The 17,330-nt window shown below is 39.0% G+C and overlaps 2 protein-coding genes across 3 annotated transcripts in view; both read left to right on the top strand.

Moving 5' to 3' along the window:
• The window catches only part of nphs1 (NPHS1 adhesion molecule, nephrin), a gene marked incomplete at its 3' end in the record, with an annotated part of 41,499 nt that extends 40,235 nt beyond the window's left edge, over positions 1 to 1,264 (top strand). Inside the window, exons 26-28 of the mRNA XM_079241116.1 lie at positions 344 to 422; positions 588 to 754; positions 1,175 to 1,264. Of these exons, the coding sequence (XP_079097242.1) occupies positions 344 to 422; positions 588 to 754; positions 1,175 to 1,264 (336 nt within the window). The remainder of the gene's footprint in view (positions 1 to 343; positions 423 to 587; positions 755 to 1,174) is intronic.
• Positions 1,265 to 10,064: 8,800 nt separating this feature from the next.
• Positions 10,065 to 16,849, top strand: fxyd5 (FXYD domain containing ion transport regulator 5). Of its 2 annotated transcripts, none has more exons than XM_079240239.1 (9): positions 10,065 to 10,189; positions 11,582 to 11,627; positions 13,272 to 13,343; positions 13,448 to 13,582; positions 14,223 to 14,294; positions 15,005 to 15,034; positions 15,787 to 15,861; positions 15,961 to 16,006; positions 16,441 to 16,849. In XM_079240239.1, the coding sequence occupies exons 1-9, from the start codon at positions 10,133 to 10,135 to the stop codon at positions 16,463 to 16,465; spliced, it is 558 nt and encodes a 185-aa protein (XP_079096365.1). In that variant the 5' UTR covers positions 10,065 to 10,132; the 3' UTR covers positions 16,466 to 16,849. The 2 variants fall into 2 exon arrangements, with proteins under 2 accessions (XP_079096365.1, XP_079096364.1); XM_079240238.1 differs by having other exon boundaries at positions 13,445 to 13,582.
• Positions 16,850 to 17,330: the final 481 nt, after the last annotated feature.

The raw sequence follows: 17,330 nt of genomic DNA, 5'->3' as shown, positions 1-17,330 counted from the left end.
AATCAATCCACAAATACTCCTGGAGGCATATTTCACCTCATCCTAATTAACTTTAAATATACTTTCTTATTTATCTGTTGTGGTATTTAGTTTAGAATTAAAGGAATTTTGTTTTAATTTGGCCTGGTTTTGAGATCTTCATTAAATCAATATGCCACTTGTGTAATATAAGCAAGCCTATGTTGTTTCCTGCTGGTAAAGGTTGGTGGGAAAATAATAGGGAAGGTGTCGCAGCAACTCCCTCTGCAGTAATGGCGTATGGAAACATGTGGAATTGCCATTTAGATGAAGTTGCATGAGATGAAAGTGTTTTGATGCTATCGCTCCTGTTTGCTAATTTCAGAAAAACTCCCATTATTATTACCCTACTGACGACTACAAGCCTTATCTCAGCCCGCACCCTGAGGAAAGACGTGGCCTTGGTGAGACACAAATATACCTCAGAGTAAACAAGGCAACAGTAAACAGCTCATATCCAAAGGGTTCAGAATTATTATTCAAGACTTTTTTTTTCCATTAGTGAATGATAAAAGAAACTTTATGACTCATATTTATGTTTTGATTATGTTTTCTTTGTGTTATTTAAGATGTCTCTCACCTCCCTGTGAACTCTGAAAATCATTTGTATGATGAAGTAAAAGATGGTGGAGTGTTCCAGGACACAGCGTCTTCCTCCCACCTTTTCCCCCAGTTTTTGTCTGACCACAGATTGACTCCACAAAGGAAAGACTGGGGGTCAGCAACCTATGCTCAGGTCTGTAATGGATTTTAAAAAAAAGGAAAACTGAAACAATGAAAGCTGTTACACTGCAAAAACTCAGCCTTTAAAAAAAAGAAAAAAAAATATACAAAAATGAGGTAAATGTGTCTTAAAATAAGATAAATTATCTGCCAACAGAAAAAGAAAATTTGGCTTGTCAAGACTTCCCAAAACAAGTAAAAATACTCTTAAAACAAGAGGAATTCTCTGGCACAAAAACTAAGAATTATCTTACCTTCAAAAAAGATAAGCATATGTGTACTCAATTTAAGATTTTTAATCTTACTTAGATGTCAGTTTTTGCAGTGTAAATGATGCATTGTGTAATAACTATGTATTCTGTATGTGCATGATGTATGTATGCATTTTAGCATGGACATCATGGTTAAGCTGATGCACTTTGTCTCTCCACAGGGTACTGAACACTCAGCGCAGTTCGTGGATGTTCAGCAACCACAGACAGATTATGAGCTACCTTTTGAGCTGCGTGGAGAGTTAGTATGAAATGAAAAGATAAGGTCAAAGAAATGCCTTCTTGACTCATCACTTGTCATTAAGTATCATGCCATGTAGCAGATATGCACCTCTGTGTGATTTATTTCACTTTTTATATTTTGATCTCTCATGTTGCCGACAATGGCCCTGTTCAGATTATTACTGATGCAGTATTTTATTCTTAATGCATTTATGCTTATTATTATGTATATTGCAACAACTTAAAGGATGGAGACGACCTAACGCACAGTTCAGTAAAACGAACTGAGGCGGAATAGGAGCCAGAAAGAATAGCAGAGTGATTTGAAAGAAAGATTTGAAAACCTCGATTACCTCTCACAGCCAGGAATGTCAAAATGATAACATGCCAATGCAAATCTAAAGATAACATTTTTAAGCTTACTTTCTCCTTTTTCTCATATCTCACTTCTTTTTTCCTTGCCGTTGATTCAACTTGTTCCTGTTCGAGCCAAGTCATGATCAGTACCCATAGTTCCTATCTTTGCTGGCCTGCAGGTAGACATGAATCAGTTGGTTAGACATAAAAAGTGGACTGACGTGAGTGACATTGGAGCAGAAGCAACGCGGCCTCTCAATGCCACCTCAGCAGACTTCATCCTTTTGACCCATAAGACATCAACATTTTCAAGCATGTATCCAGATGATGACAGGCCCTGCTCTTCCCCCGAGTACTACAAAGAATTCCTGGACTCACAACTGGTCAATGGGAATCCCCGCAATGAGATAATATTAAGTGGTATTTCGCAGTTATGTCTTGAGGAGGAAAAGCTGTACCTGCAGCCAGACTCTAATCCTGTTTTCTCCCAGACTGAAGTTCAGCTCATGTCATGGAAGGGGAAGAGTGGGCAGTCAGTGAGAGATTAGGACCAGAGGGGGTTTGTGTGAACTTTTAATGTGTCCATTATTGCAAATGATAATAATAATAATAATAATAATAATAATAATAATAATAATAATAATAATAATAATAACAATGATGATAATAATAATAACAATAAATTATATATGTATTAAAGAAAAGCCTTTAATGCCTATATTGCATATATATATATATATATATATATATATATATATATATATATATATATATATATATATATATATATATATATATATATATATATATATATATATATATATATATATATATATATGTATATACACATATAAATGTGTGCCAAATCAAACTTTATTTATGACACAAAGTCCATTAGTATAAAAGCACTAAAAGTAATAAACATCTGTCTTGCTTCTGCCATGAAGAAACAATATCTTGGGTATTTCATTAAATCCCACCAGGAACCAGACCACCCACATCCACAGAGGCCACAACTGCAACCTACTTTGCTTTTTCTGATTTCTGCCACATCCTGCTAAAATCCATGTATTGTGTCGAATTTGAATTCCATTAATCAGTTTCATTTTATTTAAATTTTAATCCAATTATATTTTTTTGTAATAATTTTAAATCAATTCAAGTTTAAGATACTCTATATAAATTTGTTTGCTTAACTATGAAGTAATATTTTTTTGTTTATCTTTTTATAGTCTTTTTTTTGTATTAGCTAGATTCAAAGTAACTAGAAACACACACCAAAGCCTGAAGCATATGAAACAACTAATCCACTCCATTTCACTTGCTTTGACACTGTCTTTTGTAAGCACAGACCCTAAGTTCTAACTTTTGGGAAACGTTATTATATGTTCAAACAAAGTACCGCTCGGGTGCAACTGCTTGAGAAAGTAGAATATTGCTATGTGACCTTTTTTTTTGTTTGTTTGTTTCAGTGAATTAGCTCAAATCCAAAATCATACAGTTTAATGCCCTTAACTGAATATATTAAAATGCAGTACTAAATCGCCTTTCCTTGTGTTGTGTTTTCTTATTCAGCCAAAACAGATTTGACCTCTCAGGACAAGGACACAGAATTTCTGAAGGTGTCTTAAACGGTTTTTACTGATTTGTTGGTAGCAGGTCCTGTGTATCACCGGGGTTTTGGCATCCTCTGGGGTTGGATTTATTCTGGATTGGGATCTAAGGAGCCTGGAGATCAAATCCCTCCCACAGGGTTTGTCAAGTTTCCCCAGTTCTACATGCATAGTGTTGGTGGCGTGGGTTGAAATTTATGCCATTTTAAGCAGGATGTTGTAAATTTTTCAGCTTAACCACTTGTCATGGTTAAGCTGCAGATTTCTGGCATGCCTGTCTTACTTAGAAGAGGTCAGAGACTTCTTCAAAGTTCCTATAGCAATGCCTTTGTAAATATTTACCATGCATACATTGATTTTTTTTTTTCACCTCCAGCTTCTGTTGTTATCATGAAACTACAGTGCAATTTTTATAATACATAAGGGGTTTTGTTTTTACACTTGCAGAAAAACCAATACATCATTTCCACAGAAATGTTTACCTACAGGATGCAAGAGGATATTTAAATTGATCAAAGCTAAAACAAATCCAGTTACCATAGTAAGGACCACCTGTCTGAGGATAAATCTGAGATTTTCCCTGAACTGTGTTTCCTTTGGTAGGCTTGCTATTCTCTATTATAAACTGTCAAGGCATGTTTGTCTCATTACTGAACAGTTGTTTAAGTTCCTGTATAACTAACTGACTTCTGTTTCCAGAGACTGCTCATAATGCATCATTTCAGCTCAGGCAGGAACAGTAATCTGCTAAACTGATAACTTGACAGCTCAATACTGCATATCAACTTCTACTTTTTCTTTAATCGCCTCATGAACCTTTTGATATGCTGCTTTCAGAAAAATCTCAAGGGAACTCAAACTGACAGGCTACCAGTCTGCACAATTAAGTCAAAAGAAAAGCAAATGGGTGTTTAACTTTATATCTCAGAGTGCATTCAAACACCTCTGCGTGAATGAATACTCTTTGCAACTATGTAAAAAGTTATTCCTCCTGCTGAAAGCATATAGGCAGTAAAGTTATCTCCAGTAGGCTTGCGGCAAATGGTAAACCTGACGTTCCTACTTGGAATTTTTATCACTTTAAATGGAAATCAAATTAAAAGGTCTAACATTTCAGTCGGTGATTTTATGGGCTATTGTAATAACTCACACTGGGGCTCAATTTTGGTGGCATCAACACTGCTGATACAATTTTACCCTCCCTCTGAATAAAAGAGTGCATATTGAAGAGATACAATTGAAATTGAAAGTTGAGTCAACATGGTCTTCCTATAAATTACCCAGTGAAGTCTTTTCATGCAGAGAACAATTTCCTGTATTTGCATCTGTCGAATATGTGACCCCTAGTGGCAAATAACAGTAACTACATATTTTTAACTACGTTTAACAAGTGTATTTGATTTCTGGCTCCAACCAAAAGATGTAATTTCTTAAACCCACTCTGAAGTTGAATAACTCTTGCTGTGAGATGTTTTCATGTACCCAAGGGAACAATCAAAATGGCTTCCATCAAGGCGACTGTCGTGGTGAAAGGAATGCATTTCAGCCCAAACCACAACCATTTCCTAAACCACGCCAAGAGATATTGCTGCCTAAACCAGACCAGGAGGTTACAAATGGACTTTAAGAAGGTTTTGTTATTAAATTCCAACTCACAAGTTGGGGGAAATGTTTGGACATCCCACAGCTCCATACACATGAAACTACAACTACTTACTTTCCCCCTCTTTTTGAGCAGTTAATGACTTGTTTAAAAAATGTCTGAATGGCGTTTGCTTTGCTGTGGAAACACTTGTTCCATCGTGCTACTTGTAAGGCAAAGCAGGTTCATATGTATAGTACGTTTAAAACAACTTTTTCCATCCATCCATTTTCATAACCGTTTACCCCAATTTTGGGTCACTGGATGCTGGAGCCTATCCCAGCAATCACTGGGCGAGAGGCAGGGTACACTCTGGACAGATCGCATCCAGGGTGTACTCTGGGTCACGGAGAGACACACAACATTCACACTCAATGTGGGTCTGTAGGTGTGTCTGTGTGTAGATGTGTGTGTATACCAGGCTGATGGTGAGGGGGTGTGAATGTGTTGGTGTGTAAAGGAGGAGGGAATGCAACGTGTCTCTGGGTGGGGGCGTCTCCTAGGGGTGTGGGGGCGGTGGGCCCTTGGTCTGTCTCTCCTTCTCCCGCCCCTCCTCTTCCTTGCCCCCCCCCCACTTTTGCATGTGGTTCGTTGGTGCCTTCTGGGGCCGGTGGCGGCTCCTTTATTGGTGTTGCTGAGGGCCCTGGTTGTTGGGGCAGCTGCCCTTGGCCTGTCCTGGCCTTCGGGGGCCGCGGGAATCGGGGTCGTGCCTCGTGCCGCAGGTGGCTCATCTTCTTGAGGGAGGTGCGCTTCCCTCGGGACCTAAATCCCCAGACCCCCCTCCTTCCCTTCTTCCACCACATACAGGCAGGGCGTTGGGAGGTGGACACGTTGATCTGGATGGTGAGAGAGGCCATCAAGGTGGTCTCGATTGCTGCACCCAGCATCGGTTCACCTCCCAGTTTTAATTACACTTAGTCAACATAACACAAAAAACACACACTGACAACACATGGACATATTTTAGGGGGCAGGCCATGCAGTGTGCGGTGGGCGGGGCTGCTTTGGTGGTCCCGCTCCCAACATGATGTGGTTACTTCTTCCCAATTTTAATTGCAAACAACACACACTTCACAATCATTCATAAGCTGGGAGGGAGGGGGTGACAATGGGGTCCTGCCACACCCCTATTTCCGGGGCTGTGCCAGAGGAGTTTGGGCGGGGGAGTGGTGCTGTTCAGGGGGCCTGGGTCCGGGCTGGCCTGGCAGGGGTGGGACTGCTGCTGGCCCTGGGTGGTGCTGGATCGGCTGCATGTGTGGGGTGGTGGGGGGGCGTTGACAGGGGTGGGGGGTAGTTGTGGGGCCCTGATCGGGGCCCTTCTATCCCCTGCTCCCCCGGGGGTATCTCACAGGGGACACGTTGGGAAAGAAAGGTGAGGGCGTGCATGAGCCAATGGATGAAGTGGTGAATGAATGTTAGGGTAGATGGGGGGGGGGGGGGGATCAGGGTGAAAGAATTTAGGAAAGTGGATGGCCGCTGGGATAGGAGGAAGGGGGGGTGTATGCAGATGGGTGGGGGTGCGTATGTGGGGTTATGTTGGTGGTATGGGGAAGTGATGGGGTGGGTGTACAATGAGGAGTGTGAATGTGGATAGAGGGGTGTAGGGAGGTATGTGTGTGTGTAGAGTGGGGTATGCGTGTATGGAAGAATGGGTGATTATAGAGGGAGCAGGGATGTGTGTGTGAGGGGGTGTGTGTGTATAAAGAACGGGGGTAGGAGAGTGTGAGTTTGAGCGTGTGTAAGAGAATGGGTGTATAGGGTGTGTTTAAGGAGGAAGTGTGGATGGGTGTGGGTAGGAGTAGGTGGGTGGGGGCATGTGTGTGTGTGTGTGTGTGTGTGTGTGTGTGTGTGTGTGCGTGTGTGTGCGTGTGTGTGCGTGCGTGTGTGTGCGTGTGTGTGCGTGTGTGTGTGTGTGTGTGTGTGTGTGTGTGTGTGTGTGTGTGTGTGCACGCGTGCGTGCGTGGAGGGTCTTGGTGCTCGGGAGCGCTGCTGGTGCACTGGGGTGCGGCCTGGCTGCCGCTCGGTGGCGGTCTGGGGATCCCGGCCCTCCGTCGGTGTGGGCTGGGCCCTCTGCCTGCGGGGTGGGGGGTTGCTTCTGGGCTCTTGGGGCCGTGGGGCCCGCGCTCTGTCTGCCCTGGGTGGCCGGTGCCCGGCGGGGCTGGTCCTCGCTGGTCCAGGCCTGCTGGGGCCTGTTCCCCCTGACTGCGGGGGACTCTGGCTGGGACCCCCCTCTGCCTCCTCCTGGGTCGGTGCATGGCTGGCTCCGGGGTGGGGAGGTTGGGGTCTGCGCCTGGGGATGGCTGCCGATGGCCCGGGTCTCGGGGGTACTCCTGGCGTGCCTCTTGCCTTTGTGTGGGAGGGGTCACACTGGCATGATCACCTTTTCCGGAACACGTTCCACTCTGCATGTTCTGCATGTGACACAGTCACCGAGTCGTCACGCAGTTTTATTCACTAACAGCAGCTAGTTTTCTCATTTCTGTTTGTTTCTCATTTATATTTAACTTTTTAGATTCATAGTTTAGTTACTATGATCTAAAGCTGGCTTGTATGTGTATGTATATGTGTTAATACTGGCAAGTGCGTATATGTTTGTACGTATGTATGTGTGTGTATGTGTGTGCATAGAGGTGTGCGTGTATATGTATGAATGTGTATATGTATATGTGTACATATGTACATATATGTGTATATATATATATATTTTGTGTGTATACATGTGTGTGTATATGTGTGTATGTATGCGTGTGTATGTGTGTGTATATGTATGTGTATGTATGTATGTGTGTATATGTATACATCTGTAGGTTGTTTTCTTTCTTTTTATTTTTGGGTTATTTTTTTAGGGTATTTTTTTCTCTCCCTTTTCTCTCCCTTTATCTCTTTCACTTTTCTTATGAGGTGTTTTTTCTCCTTTCTCTTTCTGTCTTTCGTCTGTCCTCTCTGGTCCAGCAGTACAAACTCTACAATTCAAACAACAATACAAAATAAATATAGAAATAAAATAAAAATTCAGAAAGTCAAGGGGATCATTATATCTATAAAGCTTCCCTTGGCAGAGAAAATTTGCTCAGCAGAACACAGCATCCAGACCATCATTCTGCTTGCCTAAATGCTGGACAAGACAAAAAAAAAAAAAAAAAAAAAACATTCACACTCAGAGTGTGAATGTTGTGTGTTTATGGATTACTTTAGAGTAATCCATAAACCTAACATGCATGTTTTTGGACGGTGGGAGGAAGCTGGAGTACCCGGAGAAAACCCACACATATATGGGCAGAACATGCAAACTCCACACAGAAAAGTCACTGGGCTACTTGCACCCCAGCCAAGGCTTGAACCAACAACCTTGCTCTGAGACCACAGTACTAACCACTGCCCCACCATGTATCCTAGGTGACTTTATATAAAGTATTACAGCAAGGTGCAGCGAAAACATGACAAATAGAATTAAACCAAACAAAAAAGAACAAAAGAGAAAAAACTCGGAGATCGCAGACCTGCGACAAGCGGCTCATTCTCAACAATTTTGTGGAGAATTTAAAAATGCCAATGTCCATAAAACCTTTCAGATATCTCTAAAAGTTTAATTAAATCTAAGTTAGCCCAAGATCCATTTTCACAAAAAAAGAAAAATCATTAAAATCCAACCAGCAGGTTTTTCAAGAAATTCCTCACAAGAAGACCGATAAATGGGCAAAAACATAACCTTCTGGCAAAGGTTATTATGTGAAAACAGAACAAGCTAAAATAGAGGAAAACAGACAAATAAATAAATAATAAACATAAAACATACATGGTACCTATGATACAGGGCGATGTCACCAGGAAACAGACACGTGAACAATTTGAGCAATCAGTCCAGGTCTTATTTAAAGGTTAAAAAAACACAATTTGGTCATTTTGATTGAAGGACTTATTGGATACCTTGAATGTTGTGTACCGAAATCTCTATGGATATTGGTAATCTTTCTGAGTTTCTTGCAACATTAAATTAGTATTAAATTGTTAACCTATTGACTTAAACAGTCTTTTATAGAGCTATTACTCTGCCCCTTAAAAGATTTTTATACTCCATCATCTAATTCACCTGTGATAAATAAACCAGCCACACTGGCTGTTTTTTTTTGTTTTTTTTTTGCTTTTACTGATACAAACATATATAGTCAATCTTTCTTACATTTTGTTCAAATAAAAAATGAAAAGAGGTATATTAAATCTCCTGCTCTTAGTGTCAGTACAGGACATGTGTTTGCACTTATTTAATTCCATTTAGCTTTTTGAATGACTTGCTGCATGTTTTTATCTCAACCACTAAGTACACAGGGTTGCATTATAAATGTTCCCATTTCTAATAAAAACCCATAGGAATGTGAAGGACAAGTTTATTCACAAGCATCCCCCTACACTGTGGACAAAGACTGGCCTCTGCTTGTGTGGATGAATTGCTGGCTTTGTCTGCTGTAACAGTTCAGGTTTGTGCTTTTCACTGGGGCAGTGCCGTTAGTCCTAAATCATTTCAAAGACTTAAATGAATCCTAAAAGGTATACAAAATGCTAAAAGTTAAGGATTCAAAACGTTTGCAATGGCTCAAACCTTCAATTGATTATTAGAAATATATATAAATGTAGCCAGGTCACAACTCTTTGGATTTTGACTTTTTATTTTTTTGTTTCTAATTTAAATCATGGTCATAATGTGGTAATGAATATCTCTGCAGAAAATTCTATGGAGCAAATCAACTATTTTTTTATCACAAAAGTTCTTTTATTAAATGCCTTATTGCTAGTTCGTGTAAAATGTGATTAATATGCACACCATTTTCCTACTCATAATCAGTGTAGTGAAGGGAGGGTTTATAACCATCCCACAATTTCATGTGAATGTCAACACACCGACATCCTCTCATTACAAGGCTGTTGTATTTGTCAGTAGCATGGACACAGATGACAGACTTAACTTAGGGCAGAGAAGCTTGTATAAACACGGAGAGAGGCAGTGAATCAGACAGGATGCAAAGTGGAAGGACAAGCTACCATGCTGAGAGACAGATGAGCAACAGGCAACAATCTTAACAAATGTGAAAAAGGGTATTCCACACAACATTCTGTAGAGGGTAACGCCATTTAGTAAGAGTGGGTGAGAGAGAGAGAGAAAGAGAGAGAGACAGAGAGACAGAGAGAGAGGCTGAAACCAACTTCACAAAACTGGATGAGGAAGTGTTTGTAGTGGTGAGCACATGGGTGTGTCTAGTTTATGTGACGTACAGTGAAACGCTTTCTGGATGATGAGACTCTGGCTACATCTTTGGACAACATCATTTTGCAGGATGGATACCAAGGTAAGCATAATGATTTGAATAAAAGACTAAATATCTGAAGGCCGAGGGCTGTTTTGGGTGAAGCCGAGTGGGAAAAGATTGATAGAATTTGACAGACAAATGGATGAACAGACAGACGGAGAGCGAATGAGAATGCAGGATGTGACAAACAGGCAGGCGGCTTGGGGAAGGGAAAGACGTCTGTACAGCCCTGGGGAAACAGGCCTCATCTTGACATATGCTCAGGAGTGAAATGAAGATTGGCATGACCTGCTAATCTGAGCTGTCAAAGCTCATGACGTCCACAGACGCTCACCTGTCACACAGCTCCCACCCGGGGGGACGAGCTGCCACCAGGATAGGTCAAAGATTGAGATTCATTTTCTGCTGGGGGTGGATTCAAACCAGGTCCCTGGCCTGGACTCCCATCTGTTACCATATCTGTGTCTGCTGTACATATCTGACAGTTGTTTTCTATTTAAAATTTTGCCAAACTGTTTTTTTTTTTTTGTTGTTGTTTGTTTCTTTGTTTTTGTTTTTGTTTTTTTTTTTAAATCATTATTATAGTAATTTTCTTTTAAGCTACAAGCAATATGTTGAGGGGGAGGAAAAAAAGCCTGACTGATCTGGAGACTGCTTGCTGTCATAGAATCTCCATTATGTTAAAAATATTTTGACACATCTTCCAATGCCAATTTTTTAATTGGTGACAGCTTTCAGAAATATGATGAAGTTACATCTACAGTGCTACAAAGTTCAGCACAGATATATGTGGGAGGACCGCACACGCAGAATGTGGCGACCATCACTCATTTTTGGCAAATAGAAACAAGTTTCTCATTGTTTGACTTTCAAAAGTAAGAGTCTGTTTGCTGTCATGCTGCGTGAGAAGTGTGGGTGATGAATGCTGAGCGTTAAAGCAGGAAGAACAAGTGGCCATGTGGTGCTAAAATCAATGAGTGCCTCTTCCTGTCTGTTTGATTTGTGCTGAACAGAATGTTCCAGTGTTGTTGCCTCAATCATCCAGGCAGATACTCTAATACCGTTGTGCACATTTACATTATATTCCTTCTCCGGCTAAACAGTCAAAGATCATTATCATATGATTGTCATATAACTGGCACAGAACTGGAAAAATCAACAGTGCTTTTTCTTTACGCTGAAAATCAAGTATTTTATTTGGATCATGTGCATGCACTACTTATTTAAAAACCATATACATGTTTGTCCTTAAAATGAAATCCATAAGACCTCAAATTACTTCTCAAGTTAGAGTAAGTTTTATAGAATTTTGAAAAATATATTTTCTGAAATACACATTACAAAAGGTAATAAAATACCCTAAAAAACTGTTACCTTTCCTCTCATTGCGGCATCTTTGTTTTATTTATATATTTATTTGTTTTCTTTCAGATTCATACAGCATCCCTGATACTTTTCCTCTTTGTCACATTAAAAGGTGAGTGCCAAAAAAAAACATTGCTCCTGATACTGAGCGTGCTTACTGTGAAGTTATGAGGCATGAAACCATAGAACTTATACTGAGCATGTGAATACTTCAAACAAGTCACAATGGTAAAAGAGTTCGCAGAGGAAGCACTGCTACAGAAGTAGTAGCAAAGCATTGCTTAGAATGGGATGCTCCAGTTTCAGCATGCAAATCATTAATTTGCATTTTCCACAGGCAACACAATGGACTACCCCCCCCCTATTTCTGATTCACTACATCATGACACGACCAGTAGTTTCACATAGCCATGACATGTGGATTTATGACTCACAGGAAAATGTATGTCTTTCACACAGAATGCTTTTTTTTTTTTATTTGGCAAGTAGAGTATTTAAAACAGTGATATATGTTTTATACAAATTAGTGTGTAGTTTGAAACTTCTTACACACGTGACCTGACAGCCAACACATGAAAAGTAACTTGAGCTACAATAACTGACTGGTCATTTTGTATTAGAAGGTATAGGTTTTTTTTTCCTTTTGACATCATTTAAAGGAGGAAGAATAGTTCACTTCTTCTTTTAAATTTCAAAATGTTTTACTCAGAACTTCCCATATCTGACTTGTGAACCAGACTGCTGGCAGACACTAGACATTGGAAACCTAGATGATAGTAACATTTAGCAACGAGCTTTATTTACGATTGTGTGTAAGTTTCATTCTGCTTCATAGAAAATATATTGATGCCCTTTGAAATGCTGGAATGGAAGACTAAAGTAGCCTTAAACGAAAATACCTTTGTAAAGTACATTGACATGTGGTTACTCTGTGCCACGCTATGTCGCAGATGTCCCAAAAATCAAAGCATCACTCATTTTTAATTCCTATAAATGCTAAAATTAGATTCTCCAGAGCAAACCCGATCTCACAAAACTGTAATAGCAACCTGATTCTTTTAGTGAAAATAGTTGCGCTCCAAATCAAGACTTTTTTCAATGATAGGATGTGTAATAAAAAGAAAGTAGGAGTATGATGATAGAATAGAAACAGCTGCCAGTGTAAGATGGTACTTTAACAACTGCAACTGTTTACCACAAGAGGCCTAACGTTTCCCCAACGTTATTAAAATAAGAATGATATGCTCATCAATATACACACAACACATCTGAATAATAAAATTATATAAATATCAGCAATAAATGAATATCAACAAAAAAATAATTACATCCTTAATCAAGTCAAGTTCTATGTTTATTAAAGTGACTAGAATCACAGCATTAGCACAACAAAGAGGAGGTTTTGTGGAGGTTGAGCACTAATTGGAAGGTGCTGAGTGAGTAAACAGTGAATGAGGCTTCTGTGTCGTGGTCTTGCTCAACAATCTAGCTCTGTTGTAGCCAGAGGTTGCCTCACAGCCCGACTCAAAGGACTACTACTGTGACATACTCAGTGCATCTGCAGGCCTCTCTCACCCTGCTTGGCCCAGCGCATTCTGAAGTCTGCCCTCTATCAGGAATACATGACAGCATTGTTAGACAAACTCACAGACATAAACAACACAGTGCTTTGTTTGCCCTGTAAAGTGGAATGTTGTTTTAAATTGTTTTGTTTTTGTTTTTTTTGGTTATTAAAAAATGCCTTTTTTTCTTGCAGGGTCATGGGCTCAGACTCCCACGCCACCAGATCAAAAGGATCCTGTGGCAGACACTGCTACGACCGTCACCAGTAATGCACTTGTGAAATCCATCAGTCTGTCCACAATTTTAACTTAAGATAAGATGTCATGTCTTTCAGGTTGATCTTATGCACTTGGTTTCTATATGCAGCAGGAGGAAGAACAGAAAGTAGAGTCACCAGAAATGTTGATCCCTCCCCGGAAAATCCCCCTACTGAAAGAACCACAAACCAACGTATCGTCACAAGCAGCTCAGTCAAGACCACCAGCTCAGAAGTAAAGACAACAGGTAGTGGAATCTGTCATCTGCACCAAATACATGACATATGACTTCTTTTTAAACATGTGGTGTTTTTTTTAAATTTTTATTGTAGTTTTCATTCAGAACATGATAAAGTGGCAAAGACCACACAGTTAACAATCTTCACTCTTCACCTTCATGTGTTTAAACACCCAGTTGGTGGAGCCATTGAGTTTGGCCAGTAACCTTGTAGAAGACTTCCTCTCAAAAACAGGAAAAGGCTGACTACTCTTTGCCTTCACAAATACAGGAAGCTAGTTTTCATGTAGTAAGAAAATGTTGAAGTCCCCGTCTATCTTAAGATATGTACAGGATTTTTTTCTGCTACATTTTGCAGCACTGGTGAAAAAAAAAGAAACTACAGTGGTAAAAAACAGAAATGGTGCTGATATTATTTAGAAATGGTCAGACTAAATTTCCTCTGAAAGTCACTTCCCTATAAAAAAAAGAATAACAGTTTGGAAATACTTAAAATCAGGAGTCAATAAATAAAAGTCTTCATATTTATGTAATATAAATTTTAGACTCCATAGGCTACATGTGGAATAGGAAAAGAAAAGGGATGTTTAATGTGTTTAAAAGGAATTGACAGTTTAATTCTTTTTTTTTTCCTTCCTTTTATCCACAGTAACACCCACCCCATCCACAACAAAGGCAACCAACAAAAACAAGACCGGAGAAGTTGCGAGTAGCACCTGGGGTAATTTTTTCTGACTCCATTGTCATGTTAAATGCTACAGGCATTATGGTTTTATTCTTATTTCTGGGCTCACTGACGTTATCACAATTCCCTCTCTTCCAAACAAAACCCATGGTAAAGTGGAAGGACAGACTTCCTCATTTCCTCTGTTAGCAACAGATTAATGTTTGATTGCCCCTTATGCAAAGGGAGATCAGATATTCGTCTCCACATGCATTGCCAGGTTATCATAGAGAGTTTTGATACATCATCAAGAGTATGTCAGCAGAGTTGGTAGATCTGGTGTAACATCTCTGACAAATGCTCCCCAGTGGTCCTCTTTTATTTGCAAGGCAAGGCAAGTTTATTTGTATAACACAATTCAACAAGAGAGTGAGTCAACGTGCTTTACAGAGACAATGAAACATTCAAAAATGAGAAGCACAGTTTAAAATTAAACAAGGTAGAAATGAAAATGAACTGACATTTGATAAAAACGATTAAAATCACGATTAAATCCAGCTTTGTCCAGCTTTTTTTCTCTTTGGTTCCAAAGACTCACCTTTGTTTTGTTTTTGTTGAAGAAAGTTTAGGTACATCCAGCCATTAATCTGTTCAACGCATGTAGTAAGATCCTGTGCAGGGTCTGTATTTCCTGCAGATGCTTCCTCTGTCCCACAGTTAAACTTAAGTCATTAATTTTCTTTTCTTTTTTTTTTTACACCACTTAGATTCAAAGTATGATGACGCGTTCCATTACGGTAAGAAGCTTCTATTAATTGCACTGATTTGTGTTACTGCTTGTATTGCATGATCACATTTTGGATTTGCACTGCAAGACAAGTTTATTTGAATAGCACATTTTATGTTCAAGACAATTCAAAGTTCCGAACTTACAGTACCAGATAACTGTTTGGACACACTTTCCAGTTAGATTTAAAAGAAAATTTTATCTAAACTTTTGACTTTTGACATTGAAAGCATTACAGCAGTTAAAACACATAACATAAGGAGAAACAAAATCCTATTATAAGGTTGTGCAAATATCATAATGAAATCACAGCAAAGCTAATCCTACAAAGCCCAAAGTGACTTTATATATATAATTTCTGAGAGATTTTGCACTCCCCTATGGTAAAAACTTTGCTGAAAATCATTTGTAACACATTGCAATTCAAGGCAGCAGAAGATTATACTGTAATAATTTTGTCAGAACATGGTAATAAATGGAAAATGTACCAAAATTTTTTTTTTCTTTTTTAATTCTTTATTTATTTACTTATTTATTTGGAGGGGGAGGTGAATTTTATCAAAAGACCAAATAAAGACCTCATATTAAAAAATTGGACTTTTCCTACCATATTTTTATGGGTTTGACCTTAAAGGGTTTGATTTAAACTAATAAAAGTGGGGAACAATCTATAAACGTAAAAAGACACCACTGAGATATCACATATAGGGACATGAGAAAATAAAGATTTTTAATCTGAACATTTGTATGTCATATATCCAGATTATTATTCCCTGCGATATGCTGGGTTGATCATTGCTGCAGTGCTTTTCGTCTTGGGGATCATGGTTATTAGTTGTAAGTATGACAAAAACTGGAAGTTTTTTTTTTTTTTCTGTGTTTTATCATCTTTTTGTGATATGTGATGTTTATTGTTTCATTTATCTCTGACTGCAGGCGGAAAAATCAGTCGGCTGCCCAAGTGTCACAAGAAATCATCCAAGTTAGTATTTACAGGCTTCTTAGTACCAGCCAATAATTTTACATGCCCTTAAATAATCCAAAACAACTACAGTTGTGACGATAAGGATGTCACTTGTCATATGCATTTGTCATAATCTGTCTGAATATACTGTAGCCATACTTCTACCATGAGTCTGGGAATCTGCATTTAAGTCATTTGAGTAATTCCTACTCTGAGCTACTGGGTGATGTATTAACAATCACTCACTTCAGAAATATAACAGCTCAACAGAAGGCAGAGTAGGATCTCTGTGATGATTTATGGATCAAACAGATTCTGATTATGCTATTTGTTGAGCAAAACCATAACAGACCAACATTAAATTATAATTTGTTTTCTTCATATTAATGTTTTGTAAATACCATTAGTTATGGAAATAGTGCCGGGTCTTTCAGTGTTTTCTTGCTTTCCAGATCTTATCGAGTGGTCCAAAGATGAGAAGACACATAGTGATGGATGCAAAAAATGTGCAAGTTACAAACCATTATTCCATCTGGATAAAACACTCTACTAACACCTGGTGGCATGTGTCTGCATGTAGACTGACAGGCTGGCATGCTGCATGGTGACTGTGATAGAAGAACAGTAAATAGAGAAGAAAAATGTGATGCATGCTGACAAGTGGAAAAAAGATACATCACTCTTTTGGTCTTTTGAAAAATGTTCTCTTTTAGATTGCAAGAATCAGTTATATTGGCAATAATGACAAGACTATTCATATTTTAATCACATCATCATCATCATGCATGAAACAAAGTTGATTCTAATAACCTTTGTGTCTTACTGCAGGATTATTATTTAAGGTTATAATAAAAAAAATAACCAACAACAACCCATGTGTGAATCTCTACTGGTATCTTTCCATGCTCTTTGAAAAAACAAAAATGAAGTTGGGTCACTGCTATCACATTGCTTGCAATCTCAACAAAAATGGGTGTTTAGTAAGAGTGTCTAAGCCTCTTAGTGGCTTTGTGCTTGTAAGTGAGTAAAGCCCTAGATTAAACAGCATCCTTTGGCACATTATCTTTGCATTCATAAGACATTTGAATTATGCAGACAACAAACTGAGAGAAGCCATGCACATTTAGAACACATTTAATGTCAAAACAAACACAGTCCAGAACTCAGCAGAGCTACAAAATATACAGTAGAATTCTTGATTCTAATCGCTGTCAGAAGCTGTGCAAACAGAGCCATTGCATGATATACAGCCACATTCTTTAACTGTTTTCCTCTGAGATATCAGGACATCAGTTACAAGAAAATCTGATTATAGGATGATGAACCCAGGTCAAAGTCCTTC

The sequence above is a fragment of the Telmatherina bonti genome, assembly GCF_933228915.1.
Source record: "Telmatherina bonti genome assembly, chromosome: 5".
Classification (NCBI taxonomy): domain Eukaryota; kingdom Metazoa; phylum Chordata; class Actinopteri; order Atheriniformes; family Telmatherinidae; genus Telmatherina; species Telmatherina bonti.
The sequence above is the reverse complement of the archived record's forward strand: the minus strand, read 5'-3'. Positions and strand labels throughout refer to the sequence as shown.

What these genes read in the sequence shown, in the direction of transcription:
- fxyd5 (XM_079240238.1), top strand. Translation starts at nt 10,133, where the DNA reads ATGATGAGACTCTGGCTACATCTTTGGACAACATCATTTTGCAGGATG. An exon ending in CACTGCTACGACCGTCACCA is followed by an intron (nt 13,344 to 13,444) that starts GTAATGCACTTG and finishes TTCTATATGCAG; the next exon opens with CAGGAGGAAGAACAGAAAGT. An exon ending in GGGGATCATGGTTATTAGTT is followed by an intron (nt 15,862 to 15,960) that starts GTAAGTATGACA and finishes CTCTGACTGCAG; the next exon opens with GCGGAAAAATCAGTCGGCTG.